This window comes from Nasonia vitripennis, chromosome 3, assembly GCF_009193385.2.
Source record: "Nasonia vitripennis strain AsymCx chromosome 3, Nvit_psr_1.1, whole genome shotgun sequence".
Taxonomy (NCBI): Eukaryota; Metazoa; Arthropoda; class Insecta; order Hymenoptera; family Pteromalidae; genus Nasonia; species Nasonia vitripennis.
Window position 1 is genome coordinate 1259603 of NC_045759.1, and position 15758 is coordinate 1275360.

The 15758-nt window shown below is 40.7% G+C and overlaps 3 protein-coding genes across 7 annotated transcripts in view; 2 read left to right on the top strand and 1 right to left on the bottom strand.

Moving 5' to 3' along the window:
• Positions 1-6303, top strand: part of LOC100678555 (translation initiation factor IF-2) — a 33446-nt gene extending 27143 nt beyond the window's left edge. For 3 of the 5 annotated variants that reach the window (XM_032597912.1, XM_032597911.1, XM_031926153.2), the window contains 2 exons: positions 369-518; positions 3769-5199. In XM_032597912.1, coding sequence (XP_032453803.1) covers positions 369-518; positions 3769-3834 — 216 coding nt within the window. In that variant the 3' untranslated portion in view covers positions 3835-5199. Of the gene's footprint in view, positions 1-368; positions 519-3768 lie in introns of all 5 variants that reach the window. The other 2 variants (XM_032597910.1, XM_032597913.1) reach the window with 1 other exon arrangement.
• On the bottom strand, positions 4997-11509 carry LOC100121392 (mitochondrial amidoxime reducing component 2). The gene is made up of 5 exons (XM_001604958.6): positions 11010-11509; positions 9056-9357; positions 7686-7964; positions 6868-7145; positions 4997-6739 (listed from the first exon to the last, which is right to left on the bottom strand). Exons 1-5 carry the CDS (start codon positions 11011-11013, stop codon positions 6574-6576), a joined length of 1029 nt encoding a protein of 342 aa, XP_001605008.2. The 5' UTR covers positions 11014-11509; the 3' UTR covers positions 4997-6573.
• On the top strand, positions 11290-15666 carry LOC100121408 (vesicle-associated membrane protein 7). The gene is made up of 7 exons (XM_008205817.4): positions 11290-12153; positions 12417-12717; positions 13296-13507; positions 14359-14496; positions 14574-14732; positions 14808-14900; positions 14972-15666. The coding sequence occupies exons 3-7, from the start codon at positions 13304-13306 to the stop codon at positions 15041-15043; spliced, it is 666 nt and encodes a 221-aa protein (XP_008204039.3). The 5' UTR covers positions 11290-12153; positions 12417-12717; positions 13296-13303; the 3' UTR covers positions 15044-15666.
• The last annotated feature ends 92 nt before the right edge of the window (positions 15667-15758 follow it).

The window sequence follows — 15758 nt, forward strand, 5'->3', positions numbered from 1 at the left end:
AATTTAGAGTGCGCACCTCATTTGTTATGCATTACAAAGCTCTATACTCTCTACCCCCCACCACGACTTTTAGATCCTGCATTGCTTTTTACAAATTTATTATTGTCAATGGACGATCTTGTGATTGTCGTTCGTCCCTTGAAAAGCACTCCCAGCTCCTCCGAGGACGAGTACTCATTCGCTTCCTAAAATCGTCAAAAGCTCGAGCCGAAATGTACTCTCTTCATTTTCAAAGATGCAATAGTCTCGTGCGCAAAAGCATGGATTTTCAATCGGCTGATCGAGCTTCGGACGACATAATTTTAGGGAGCTAACCCTGCAGACTCGAGAAAACTCGAACGAAAATTGACTAAAGCTCTGTTTTACAGCTGGTAGCTGGTAGTGGAAGCAGCACGAGCGACCCTGCGGCTGGCGCTCCTACGCCTGGACCCCAAACAGAGGCTGTTCCTGGACCCGTCACCAGGCTCTTCGTCATCGCAAACCGAGGAATCTCCAACCTCATCCAGGATCTCATTCTCGTAAGTCGAAAACGCATTTCTTTATTGCTACTTCCTTGCACTTAATGGCAATGGAATTTTACATTCAAAAACGACCGATTTCACACGGAAAGTATAACGTTTCCTGCACAGAAACTTATTTCACACGGAGGATGCATAATAAAGTGATTAACCGCGAGGAATAGGTACTATAAGGAAATCATCGGAGCATCGCCGCCGGTAACGAGCTTTTTCCAACAGCGAACGATCACGCGTAAATAAGTTCATACGCTGCACTTTATATAACGATCCAAATATTATTAGCGTAGCAGAATCTCCCCCGTCAGAAGTAAAAGTGAATTACGGTTTCTAAATAAGTCGTCCAACGCGGCGCGTATAGAACGATGCGTTTCGTGCCTTCGTTGGCGAATTATGTAAATATTACGCAACGAGCGCCACTTAAAAGTCCGGCTAAAAATATTTTTCCTCCTTCGGGTCGGTTCTCGTCCGATACTTGTACACGTGTTGCGAGATTCGATTGAAAACGAAAACTTCGGGGATGTATAGGTTTTTGAGCGACGAAAAGGAGAATAAACAAATCGAGCGAACGAAAGTGAGTTACAATCGTCGGACACTTAATAAACACCTGTGCGCACGCGCACTGGACTACTTTTCCTTTCTCTTTCTTTTCTTTTGCTTCTGTTGTCGTGGTCTCTTTCTTTGTATACTAGGGAAAATTTAGATGTTCGCGGAATATTCCGATGTGTGGGCATTAAGAAACGCTTATAAATCAGGCGAGTTTTGCAAGCGATCGCGCCGAGTTACTCCTTGTTAAGTGTATAGCGAGTTAGTTAATAGAACGAGTTCTCTTATCCTGCGATCTTTTGGAGTAGAGATTAATTATGACTGGACTGCACCAGAGTAAATCATGGGTATCAAATTAAGCAGCGTTTAAAGCTCGTGAGTACATCTTGATTCTATTATCGGCGGTGAAAAAGAAATACTTTTCCTCGACATGAGATCGCGATTATCACTTAAAAGTATGGCTTACGGGCAGAATTAGGTTTCTGTGACTCCATTTCGAACTGACATCAAACAAAGATAATTGGATTACATATCGTGTTCTCAACCCGACTCCACGATGAAAACGCTACGCGTATCGTATTTTATTGAAAAGCGTTTTGAAAATCCTCAGATATCTCGTCTAGATAAACCTGTTCGCAAGTTCAGGTATGCGCGTCGACTTGAACGAGTACAGCGAAGCATAGCAGCTCACTCGGTGCAATCATAAAACCGGGCGTTTCCAATAAATCAAACATTTTATTTCCACGGAAAGTTTGAATTCACAAGGTTTTCTTCCATCTCACAGACAATTCTTTTTTCTCGTTACCATCGAGCATAATCCCATAAAAGTAAATCAGCCCACAGAATAAAACCGCGTCGATAAAGCTCTTACTTTCGCAGCCAACTTTTAATTCACACGTCAAATCCGCGTAAAACAACCTCGAATTACAATCAACGCTCGGTTCTCGCCTTACACAACCCGATACCTCAGGGAAAATCCCACCCACTTCATCTCGACCAGCAACAACAACGTGTCCCCAAAAATCTCGCCAAAGAAACTTCTCGCGCTCGATTAAAATTTTCCCGCCCAACCTTGCAAAATCGCGCGAGTCCCAAATAAACGGGCGAAGGCCGTTCGTTACGATCCGCATCTGCGAGCAACGGTCAGCTGCAGCTGCGCGAAACTTTCATATCATATCGCCGTTGCACACGTCCTTCCCTCTCACTTTCCTCCTCGCGCGCGCGCGCGCGTACACATACTCTCAGGTAACGAAAAAGAAAAAAAAATAAAAACAGCGCGTGTGTATAATGTATATATATAAATCGAGAGGCCGGATTTCGAGCGCGTGTATAAAGGGGAACGCGACGTGTCCGAAAAATTATATAAGTCGACAGAGGCGGTGGCCAGTACTGCGCGCGCGCTCGCCAGCTGGAAAGCAAAAATACATCCACGCGATACTTTCTCTATTAAATAGCGAGAGCGACGGCGATACCCAGCGCCTTATGCAAGCCGAGCGCGAGTGTCCAGGATCCGGAGCGAGTGTGTTGTTTCGCGGGATCTATGCGAGGATTAGCTGGGCTGCTTTTGGGCGCGCTGGTATAATTGCGGGAAAATTTACGAACTTCAGGTTTTGCTTCGGATCGTTGTTATTCAATTTGATGCAAATGCGCGCAGGGTATAATGGTCGTTACGATTCACTTAGCGCTGCTTTGTTTTAGAGCGTAGTAAAAATTAATTTTGGGGTGTAGACAAGAGAGATTTTTCAGAGGCTCGAATTATCCGCATCCTTTTGTGCTGCTGCTGGATTTTGACTACTGGGTATACGGCTGCAAGTGCAGGGGTTTAATTGCTATCGATGGTTTTTTTTTAAACGAGTTCACAGTAGGAGACGATTAAATGTAAGAACTGGTCGGTTATGTGGCAACTTTTGTGGTTCAGGATTGCGGCACGCTGTAAATGAAATTGTTTTAATCCTTCGTTAAAGGATCCTATATCATTGTTTTCTCGTAATTTAATTTTTGGGCTAACGTGTTTTCGCTTACGGCTGTGACCAACATACTTAATACGTTTTGAGCAATGGCATATCATGTTTTTTCTTGGAATGTGGCTCAACGATGATGCGCGTGATCGGAATATGTTATGGCGTTTTGTCAGTTTATTAGTACACCCAAACGCTCATTTTTTTCACAATGCTCCTGTTCACGCTTTATGCAATTAAAAAGTAAAATCGAATCATTTGGCCACGCGACCGCCGTTCGTAAATATTTAAACGAGCCTTTTAGTAAACGAAAATTTTAACTATCCAGAAGCCACGCACTTAACAACCTCTTCTGCGCAACTAGATCATCAGCGAAAATCTCTAAAAAAAATTTACAAACTACTTCCTAAATTTATATTGGTTGCTGCTCGGCGTAATTAAGTCTAATCGTCGCATTAAAAATTTCTCGAAGGCGCGCCGTTCTCCAAAATGGCCTCTTCGCGCTGCACAACGCAACGATGCATAATCGCACGCGTAATTTCTTCTCCACGCCACGTTCGAGCGGCTACTTATACCGTCGACTTTTTTTCGCCACCGGAAAGCCGTCCAGAAGTCGCTCTTCCTTCCGCGTGGAGAAACATATTATTCGAGGGGAAATCTACCGTCGGTCGGGAAAACCCGTCAATGCATACGTTCTGTTGTTATATAAATTTCACTATTATTATTAACAAAAAAATTGCTATTTCCAGCGCCTGGCAGCCACGAGCGAGCGCATCGTCAACTTTAAGGCGCGATTGATCACCTCCATCATCTAGAGTCGAGCGACGATGTCCCCGACAATCGTAGTCAGCGCCCAGATCAAGTCCACGCAAGCTAGGCGAAAAACTGGAAGATCCACGAGAGAAAAAGCAAATTAGCGAGGAGAGAAGAGTGTTTCCGAGCACACGACACGGGAGCAGCTAGACTCGAGTTTTTCATGCTGAAAAAAGCGCGGGAGTCTCGTCTTCCTCAGAGAGTCACGAGGAGAGTGGACCACGGGAACGACGACAGCAACGTCGCGCGCGCGAGGATCATTTCTAATTATCGATTATTAATTCTGCCACTACGTCTCCCCGGATTCACGAGGTGGCGGCGCGACGTTGCTCCTTGTGCCCGCGAGATCCAGTCGTGGAGAATGTTTTGTTGTGAGAGAAAGAATGTGTGTGAGAGAGAGAAAGAGAGAGAGAGAGAGAGAGAGAGAGAGAGAGTTAGCCGAGGACGATGGATCCTCGAGAACCTTTTTTTTCCTTTTCGTAAATTATATTATTAATGCCCTATGACTTATTTTTTATCGACTCCGTCCAATTGTCTTTTACTCTTCTACCGTTACTATGCTTCTTTTTTTCTGCCTCATCGCGTGCAGTGGAGATTGTTTTGTTATACGAGCTTTTGAGAAATTGTCGGGAAAACTGGAGCACGATTTTTTTTCTATTTTTGTACTCGGTTTTTCCTGACTGTGTTTGGTTTTTATTTATATATGTTAGCCTGTTTTCAAAAGATAATTTTTTTTAATTGTTTTTAAATTACGACGAAACGCGTGATTGACATTCTATTTTTCCGATTTCCGCAAAATGATTTCCACAGAACCATCTATGCCTATACTTCTTCAGCTTTTTCCTCCTTGTAGTTCGTTGCATACTCTTACATAGAAATCGGTCGAATCGTTTGAGAATTTGTATTCTACTTTCTTTTACCTTTAATTTCTTCTTCTACTCTATTGCTTCGCCTCATTTCTTAACTTGGTTTTAGCTCTTAAAGTTTCAAGCGATTCGACATAAGTATCGTGAAAAAGAACCACGTTTCCGTATGCAACGTCGTGAATATCTAATAACTGCCTTCTTCTACTTTACATAATTATATATTGAATCGTGCGCGCAAATGAAGCGCGAGAGAACTTGTATATAGTCCCGCTTTCGGATGCAAACACAGTGCCAGGCGTTGATTGTTTGTTAAACGAGACGCGTCGAAGACGAATTTTTTTTTTTTGTCACAGACCTGTACATCGTTAGAGAATCAATGCATTTCAAATGAATATCTACGGAGAAAGTCGTTTCGAAATTGTAATATTTTATGGAGTTACGCAGTTTTGTTTTATGTAATATAAATCTTATTAATTTTTAATAAAAAAACTTGTACAATAATCATTGTTAAAGTTTTTTCTCGCTCGATATGCTATACACGGCCGAACATTGTATTTTATACATAAAAACCTCTCCGACACTTTACATTCCTAAAACGCTGTTGAAATGTCTTTATCAGGATAAGGAAAGCGCGTTTTGTTGTTGAACAGGATTTTTCATTTATGTCTACAGCTGCCGACTATAAACAAATACTTGAAAACCACAATTAGGAATTAAAAGGGATTAAAGGATCGATTGTCTGTATAATACGTGCTCAGACCTTGCCCAGAAAAGAATGTTTAAGTTTGCTTAATCCGCGATTTATTTTTTATTGTAAAGTTCGCGATAAATCATTGTAGTTATTTTACTTTATGTCCTTGTGTCCTGCGAATCGACGGATGGGATTTTGCATTAATTGTGTTGGTTTGGATGGAATCGCATGACAAAGGATAATCTTGTATGAAATGTTTCTTCATGTACATCGACTTTGTTATTTTGTAGTGTAAATAAATTTTATTATAATAAGAATTTTAATACTAGTTTTTATTTAGAATATTGCTACATGCAGAGAGAATCTAAATATCCTTGTATAATTTTATCATAACTGTATTCCTATAATTTGGATTATGCTTTATCAATTGCAATACTTATATTTTTGTACAAAAGTATTGACTTTATACGTTTTTATCAAAATTCATTAATATCGTAAAGAATCAAAAAGATATATTCAATACTTATTTAAAAGAAATCAATTCACATATTTATATCACATAAAAAGTTCGATAATATTTTATTATACTGCAAAAGTATAGTTTCAAACTTACTCTAGACAGTGATTACGGGTAAATTTGAGTATTATTTACGAATCGTAGAATTTGTCTATCATTGTTACAATTATTAAATTCGTTGTTATATTATTCATAGTCTTATGGATATATTATCAACAAATACGTATAACACATCGTTATATTTTTCATTTCTGTGTTTGGTCAATTATTTGATTATAGTAAGAGCAACACTTTTCAATTCCATTTATCGAATCTCGCCAAAAATTATTTTATTATATATATATATATATATATAGTGTTCTATATATAAGCACACTATAACAATCGAGTAGAAATTCAAAAACGACCTATAATACGAAAATAACAAAAGAGTATAAATAAATCAGCTCCGCTCATTCAACCTCGACTTTAAAAAGATTACTATAGCCTCGCATTAAACTCTACGACGATTCCTCATCTTCCGACTGCGCTTCACCGTTAAAACCACCTATAGCAAAAGTAACTCGCGCGACAAAAACAGCTGCTGCTGCTGCTACGCGGAAGCGATTCCGTCCCGTTACGAGACGAAAAGATCGTCCTCGTCGTAGCAAGAGCCCCATCGGTGATGCTATGGCGGCGAGACCAAAGGTGGCTCAGGCTCCTCTGGTACCCCAACGTAGACTGGATCTCCCAGACGCACGATCCCATTAGGACCACGAAGACCCAAATGGATCCCCATCACGGGACTGCCCAGAGTATGCGGTCGAATTTCCGGATCGGTAATTTCGCGGTACCTGGAAGAATGAAAATAATTTTCAATTCAACTTCACCATCCTCATATTCTCTCGCCATATCAAGATTTGACAGTAAACAACGGAGCAGTGTAGTTCTCATATAAAATTTCCTGCGTTTTATCACTCACTTCCTGAGCGTCTTCAGAGGCTCGATCTTGGGATTCTTCTTGCCGGTCTCGGGGTCGACGGTCGTGAAAATGCAACGTGTACAGGGCTTCACGTTGCGGAAGACGACGTTGCCGATCTTGATCCAATCCCAGGTATCCTCCTCGAGAGGCTCGGCGCCCTTGACGACGAAGTTCGGCCTGAAGTGCAGTGGTGTCACCGGCTCCTCTATCCGAGTATTCAGATCGGCGATCGACGCTTCGTTCTCCAGCGTGTAGCTCGTGGCATCTGGATATGCGCCCTGTAATTGAGTTTAATTTTAAAGATATGCTCTTGCCTCCCAGAAGCAATTAAAACACTCAAATTAAAGAACTTTCACCAAGCCACACGATCGGGCTAAGCGAGGAAGTCTCTGTATACATATGCCATTATACAACTCATTCGATAGAGCGATGCCTCGTGGCTTGTGAGAAAAAACGTTATCTCGCCTCATAACTCTCACGCTTCTGTAGCCGTCTCAGCTGCCACACACGAGCACACTTTTACTGCCTTAATTCCCCCATTGTCGGGTGATCAGCGTAGCAGTGGGAAAAATGAAAATTAAAAATCTTCTGCTGTGTACATTAGAAACATGCCTCCGAGAGCTGTTTTAGCAAACTCGCGTCGCTCTTGTGGAGGATAATAAGAATACCGCGCGTATATGCATTATCCTACGACTTTTTCTCTCTCCATGAAATTGAGATAAATTAAGGAGTTAATTGGATTTTTATTCTCCACGGCGTAGATTAATCACCGCCCATAATTGACACCACATCCTTTCAGCTAGACTTTCAAAACTCACCGTATCCTTGCTGTCCGTGAGCGGAAACACTTGGTTTTTACTGCGCACCTCTCGCGAGGGCTTATCCAGTGGATAGTACACCAGTCTCAGTCCCGTGTCCTCCTGGAGAAGGAAACGGGAGAGCCAACGGGCGACCTCTTCTCCGCAGTCGCAAGCTGGTACCGCCTGGCCCCAAACTGCCGCTCGGAAGCGGCCCCGCAGACGCGCCAGGTCCACGGATACGGACATCATGCCCGGGGCTTTCAGAGTCAGCACCGAGCCTGCGACGCTCGGCGATACCTGCAAAGCGGTGCGTTATTAGATTCATTTTTGAAAACGGTAAGCCCTTGTACGGTCGAGCATAACGCAATCAAGTCGACAGCGCACATGCATCTCTCGCTGTCATCCTCACTTCCTAGTTCCCCCTAACAGCTCTGCCATATGTTCTTAGCCTTAGAAGGCATCATCGCGGCGAAAGATAAAAACAGAGAAGAAGAGGCATTAGAGAAACGAAAGCATAATCGCAGCGGCCGCGTGTACCGCTAATGCTTCCAGACTCGCGCGGTTCGATTTAACAACCCGTAAAGACGCGCCTGCGATGGTGTACACCTGCGGAAAAGAATGACCGGACGACTGCGATTAGAAGGCACATCGATCAGCCGGCCGGATCTCTTTTAGGCCGGCCGTTTTCGAGTTCGTTTGTAATTCTAATCGCTCTAATTGCCCAGCCGACAAGATCTGAGATTCTATAAGCTGCCGGATGTATCTCTACATTGTTTCTGCATCTGTACCAAGTATGTACTTGTTCCATGTTTGACTAGGAATATGAACGTCCGCTTTTCTCTTGCGAAAACTTTGCGTTTGATGAATATTCGCTATTGCTCACGGCGTCGTGATTAGTTTTGAATATTTTATTCAAGTAAATTTCTCCTTATAGATTGAATAAAAAACACTTGTACGCAAGAGATACGAAAGTGTGTCGCAAACTGTTAACTCACGATGAAAGCTTTGGCAACACGGTATTTCGGCGTGAGGGTATACAAAGCGCTCATTACATTCTAATTGTAGGTCGACTTTTAATTATCAAGCAGATAAGATCTGAGGAAACGTAGACGTTGTTTCGACGACTCCCTCTCACACTGTACACACCGAGAGCATTTTTGTTTTCTAGTCCAGAGGAACATTGCCCCACTATCGAAACATCGTACAAATTTAACGGACATTAACTCGCATTGTATACTTCTCGGAGCGAAAGACCGTACCTGGTTTTATGTTTCACAGGAATAAAAGTAGAAGGTATTCTGCTTCGAGCATAAAAAGCACTGAATTATGCTACTAAAAACCAGCGTAAAATCAAGCCACTTTGCGCATAAATAATAAATCCATCCCACCTGAACCATCCTGGGCATCTGACGACCGGTAACGAACTGCCCGTCCAGATCGATGACCATCAGTGTCCTGTCCCTCATCCATCCAGACTTGAGCCCCAGCATAGTGCACTCCATGGAGTTGACCCTTATTGGTCCGAGAGACTTGACCGGGAAGCAGATGAGATCACTGAGCTCGCCGACCTTGCGCCACTTGGAAGGTGGCCGGTGACGCTGATGACGTTTCGTCCACCACCACCAGACGAAGAAAACGGCGGTGCCGGCGCCGACCACCGCTGCGCTCACGTACGCCAGCCTCGTTCTGTCTGTAAAGAGCATTTTTGCGATGTTTCATTGGTTGACGTTGAAACGTGAAATATTTTGTGAAAGCTCACACGGAATACAAATTTCATAAAAAGCTTTATTCGCCTCGAGAACGTATTGTACTTTTCAAGTTAATTGAAGTGTAAAGTTAATTCGAAACGTTTGAGTGACTGTGTTTTCTCCTCCAGAAATCTAGAGAGTGAGTAAACCTGTTCAGTCATGTGGGAAATGAAAAATTCTCAAAAACAATGAGAAAACCGGTCGCTTTTATTTATCAAACGTTTTTTCAAAAGAACAGCCGATGTAGGTCAAATGCATCGAGGAATTTTTCCGACGACTGCATAAAGAGCGCCTACATGAGTGAAAGACACTTTTTCAGCACGAAATAATCACCGACTTTCGCGTTACCAGTCATGCGTACGAAAATCTATTAGAACTTCCGATCCAAGATCCGATACTTTGTAAGGAAACAGTTATGCAGCAGATTACCGGTCATTATAGTCTGCTGAAAGGAGAACGCCAGATTGCGGATATCTCATATAACATGTCAATGTGAAACTCATTCACGCCGAGTAGGCAAAGTAGGTAGTACGTTTCTACGGAGGTGATAATGCAGTTAAAAATAAATTTACGCTTGACTATTCTAATAGCGGTTTAAAAAGTTGGTTTCGTTAAAGTAAGAAGACGCTAATTGTACTTGCTAATGGCTCCGATCATCAAAGTCAAGGATTTTTAAATATGAATCCTCGTCATACGCTTTTTTAAGTCAACGTTGACGTACTGCGTAAAAACGCGACCTCTCCTGAGTCTTTTCGTGTCACGTTTTTATCGTGGTGTTTTCCTTCGGTTAAAGTTATTTCTAGCGACAACCAAACGATAACTCGTGTTTTGTATAATATTGTTTTTTTTTTTCAAGAATTCTCGAAAAACCACTACCGTCTATGCACTATACGAGACGGCAAACAGATAACGAGGCCTCTTACATCACCCGTCACATATGAGCTTTTTCCTCACTGATTAAAAAGTTACTATATCTTGGTAAACGCGGACTTTATCAGATAAGCTCAATTATTCACAAACATTACGTTGCACTATTTTGGGTAATAATTAGTGAGGCCTCGAAAAATATTTTTTGCGCTTCAACTTGAATCATTATTTTTCTCGCAGCTTCTTCATCTTGAAATTCCGAGTGATAAGTTAGTCACGCTCTATAGACACTCGAATGAAGCACGTGTCCCCCGCAGACGCCATACAATATAATGCATGCAGCGCAGCATGTAGCGGGTGAAATCGATCCATTGGTAGCTGGATGCATGAATTATAGCGAGCTGCTTTTCATGGTTTATGGAGCGAAAAGAAATATCGAAGAAACTTCATTTTCTTTTAGCGCATTTAAAAACCCGTATATTTTTTAGAAATCATTAGAAAGAAAAATTAGCGCGTCGCTAGAGTTCAAGTACAGGCCAGATAATCCATCAGCCAATCGCACGAAATATAATGTAACTCACTCTAGATGACCACAATAGCGACAATAAGAACGTTTGTTTTCCTTCCTTATCCATACGGTCATCACCGTTACACTACCACATCACTTACTACTTATACAATAAATAATCTTCGACCTTATCAGCCTAGAGATAATCTCAAAACTCACCCATGACAAAACGAATCCTGACCCGCAATCAATCCAAAACTCTCGATGAAACACTCAGAACCTCAAGAAGTGAAAAACTCCGGAGCACAAGACGGCTCGATAAATTCACGAGCGGATCCGAAGCCGGCTGCCGAAGCACTGCGCCGAGGAGCATCAACCGCGCGCGCACGCGGACGCTGTTTTCTCCCCCTCTCTTTGATTCTTCACGCCCTTCCTCCGTGGAAGCAGGAAAAAAACTAACTATTCCATCTCCTCGCGAATCACTTAGTTCTTGCGGCAACAACAGCCCGAGAGAGCTCTTCCTTCCTCGCTTTTTTTCTTCGAGAGAGAGAGAGAGAGAGAGAGAGAGAGAGAGACAGAGAGAGAGAGGAAAGGAAGAGGAGCGAGGAGAGTACCGTTCGCTCGGCGTATAAGCACGTGCGAGTGTATAGCCCGGGTTAACGCGTGCGATGAAGGCTGGAATAATACGCCTGTATGTTGTGCGCATGCACGCGTGGAACAGATGCGTGTGGCATGGCGAGCGGGGATCTCGTGCGCGCGCGCCGAGTCGGTCGACCGCGTGGAAGACGCGCGCTTTTCGATGGAGTTAGAAGATTGTACTATATTACGCTGTGCACGCAGCTACTACTTTTGATTTGAAGTGGTAACGGACAGGACCTCAACGCACCTAACTTTTTAATCTACAGATGTGTAGTTTTCAAAGATATATGTTATTCTATAAAAATCTGCGTGACAGATACCGGGTACCCGAAAATTGGTCCGAGTGTGGGGATCGATTGATCAACGAAGAACCAGAAAAAATGCTTGACCTCTTGTGTCGCGGATTAATCGGGTACTGGGCTGACTTGCAGAAGTTCGACTTCTCGGAGTGTACAAAGAGAGTGAACGAAGAAAATTTTACAAATCAATTGAACTTGACACCGATTTATTTTTATAAAGCAGACAGCAAACTTTAATTGAGACAAAAGTTTAAATTTATGCAGCGCCTTCATAAGGAATAATTATACTTTTAAAAATGACGGTTAACGAGCAATTTTCATGACCACAACAGTAATCTTGAATAAGCGACAAGACCGAAAAAATTGCAAATACGTTCCGCTAATGGGTCGAAAAGTAAATTAAAGCCTTATGTCGCCAACGGAACGTAAGTATATAAGTGTACCGAGAACCGTTAAACATTTTTTCAATCTCGATTTCGAATTAACGGGAAGGCTTACCGTTATCAAACAGCCCATTCAGTTTATCGATGAGTAACAATATGTAAAAAAATGTGTCAACAACGCTAATGAATATTTGATAAAAAATTAATCGATTGAAAATGATGATTATTTATCATACTTAAATTATCATTATCTTCTTTATTTACATACACTTAATCTGTAATTCATTCAAATTTCCCGCCCGTAGCCAGACACTGGCGCAACCTACCGTCGGTTTGTCCAACTGTACTGCAGATGATTTTATGCGCAGCTGCAGCTCTGTTAGAGGCTGGGCTGGCTCGAGGCAGACAGTTTGTTTTCGTAACGCAAAAAGTGGGTGTTTTGACAGGAGACTGCTCCGAAATTTTCAGTTTTTCAATCTCGTAGACGTGTCTTCGATGTGATTTAACGAATCGAAACAGTTTAATTCTGCCCTTTTCGAGGCTAAATTGGAAAATTGCATCGTCACTTGATTGTTGTGACTTGGTATTCCTATAGTTGCATTCAAGGTGAGTCACTCGTATTATTCGTTCCTACACTTGCTCGAGAACTAGCGTGTTGAACATTGTTAAATGCAATTTACCATTATGAAGGAATTTTCCAAATAACAACTACTTCCGACGCATTAAACGAGTTCTCGAACTTTCTAACCTCAACCACCTTCAATTTTGTATTGTTATCAATTGTTCGATGACGTCATGCTGTAGAGTTAAAGATTATTCTTTTGTTCCAAAGTTATATTTATTATACAGCTTGCTAGTTCTAGTTATATTAAATTTTAATTAATTTAACTTCATCAAGAAGATAAAAGTTGAATAAATGTGACATTTGATCTATGAGCAGTGAAAAGTTTGCTTTCTATTTTTTATCTGCAAAGACATAAATTATGAGCAATAATTTTGAAGAATATCTCTTTTTTAAAGAGCTATGAACTTTTGCAAGATAATATCTGGCAATGAAATGCTTTCTTTATGCATCGCAGGATAAGACTATGTAATCTCTTGTGGCAAACATTTTTATCACTCCAAGCACATTGGTGCATTTATTAATAAATCGTCCGTTACATAAAAATAACTTGCTGTTTCAGAAGCAATCATGCCGCTGCTGTACAGTGTGGTTGCAAGAGGACCAACGGTCCTGTCAAAACATGCTGCCTGTGCTGGAAATTTTGAGGAAGTAACAGAGCAGATTCTTGCCAAAATACCGCCTCAAAATGATAAGATGACATATTCACAGGGACCTTATTTGTTCCATTATGTCTGTGAAGACAGAATTGTTTACATGTGCATTACAGATGATGTAAGTGAATGACATAAAGCTGCAGCCTTTTAAAAAACATAGACTCATGAAGCTGTTTTTATATAACATGCGAACGATTTTCGCGTTTTTCGTACCTATTAATAGGGACTAAAGTGACTCTTTTTTGACCGGCGGGCAAAAAAGTTATTTTAGCGGGCAATAAAAACCTTTATTGCCCGCATATTCAAACAGCGGGCAATAATGGCCTTTATTGTCCGCTAAAAAGTCTTTATTGCCTCCAAATTTTTTTTTTGTAATTTAAAAAAAAAGTTGATTTTGATAAATTAGCATTATTTATTTATTTTATATAATGTTTGAACAAGACAAGAGCACGGTTGCCGTGTCAAAAAATAGTCACATCAGTCCCTCTTAAAATATGGTGTGCGCCAAGGACTAAGTGGGATTTTTGGCCTCGTGGATTTTGCAGTACTCGTCTGCGGCTCGTAAACGCCCTCGCCTTCGGCTCGGGCCTCGTACTGCAAAATCCACACTCGGCCTAAAAAAGCCCACTTTACGCCCTTGGTACACAATATGCTATTAAAGTCTAGGTTTCATGCATTACATTTATTTGAAGAGTATTTTCACAATCAATATTCACTATATCAAGCTTGATCTTCATGGTCTTTCCATTTAAAATTCTTCTCCAAGCTATTTTTTTATTATATAACTAACTATGCTACTCTTGATGAATATGCTTTTACATAATAATGCATGCCCCCATATATTTTGTGGTGTAGCACATTGATAGAATGTAAAAGAGAAATGTTTTCTTTCAATAAGACTATAATTGTGCAAAGTATTCCAAGTAAAAATAATTTTGTTTCAATTATTTACATTGCTTAATCCAACAGGATTTCCAAAGGTCAAGGGCATTTCTTTACCTCAATGAAATCAAGAGGAGATTCAGAACTATGTATGGTGATGGTGCATTAACTGCATTAGCCTATGCTATGAATACAGAATTCGGAAGAGTTTTGGCTAATGAAATGGTAGGAACAGTTTTTGAGTTATCTTGCATTTTGTGTAATTAAATAGACTAAAATGAGTGATTTTTTCCAAATTATAGAAACATTACAGTGAGTCAAAGGATTTGGATACTATTTCAAAAGTCCATGGAGAATTAGATGAACTGAAAGATATTATGGTGAAAAACATCGACAACTTGGCGATGCGAGGAGAACGTTTAGAGCTGCTTGTGAACAAGACGGAAAACTTATCTAATAACGTAAGCAACCCGACTATTCTAAACAAATTTCGTTTTATATGATTATTGCAATTTTATACTCTGTCTTGTTTTTAGTCTGTAACCTTCAGGAAATCCAGTCGCAATCTCGCGCGATCACTTTTTTGGAAAAATGTAAAGATGTACGTGATTCTCGGTGCAGTGTTAATCGTAAGTATTCCCATCGTTTTTAAATTTTACAGTTGTGATACGATTCTCACTTTATACTGCTACTATTGCAGATCGTAATCTACGTGATCCTCGCGCTCTCCTGTGGCGGACTCGGATTACCAAAGTGTGTCTCAAGTAACTAGGTTCTTCTACATGCAGCCAAATGGTGTTACATTTCCAAGACATTTTTAATCGTGTTTATTAATTCTCACGTGTATTCTCGCAAATAACCTGAAAGCATTATCCGGAATATCATGTACGAAATATATAAGCTTTCTGGCGCGCACGTATGTAATTTTATAAGGATACATGAAAAGAACTGTAATATTATTCCGAACGAGAGAAAAGGAGTTTGTAAATAATTCTGTTAGTAGCCGTAAGAAACACTTTTTAGATGCCAAGTTAGTAAGTTCAAAAGGAAGTTCGAACTGTGCTGTTATGGCAAACCTCTAGAATAGTCACAAACTCGACTAGAATATATCTTTTGTTATTATTTTTCAATGTTGTATAAAAACTCCTTTGAATTTTAATCCGGCTTGTTTCCGTCAATTGTTAATCAAGTTGTACACTTTAACCGATAAGTTGTACTTTTATTCTTACGTATTATTATTATCGAGATAATGGTGAATTATCAGTCTGATCAATTTAAATTTAGTATTAAATACTTTATTGTGTAAAATTGTAAATCTAGCGGCTTTTGTAAAACATTAAATTCTTTATTACATATCACGAAATTTATTATTTCGAATAAACAACAGCGCATCAACTACTTTGTACTTTTTTTAGTAGATCACGGACAAATTTCCGGGATTCAAAGCCTTTCAACCAGCGGAACTCGGCATAACAAGTGACAACAAA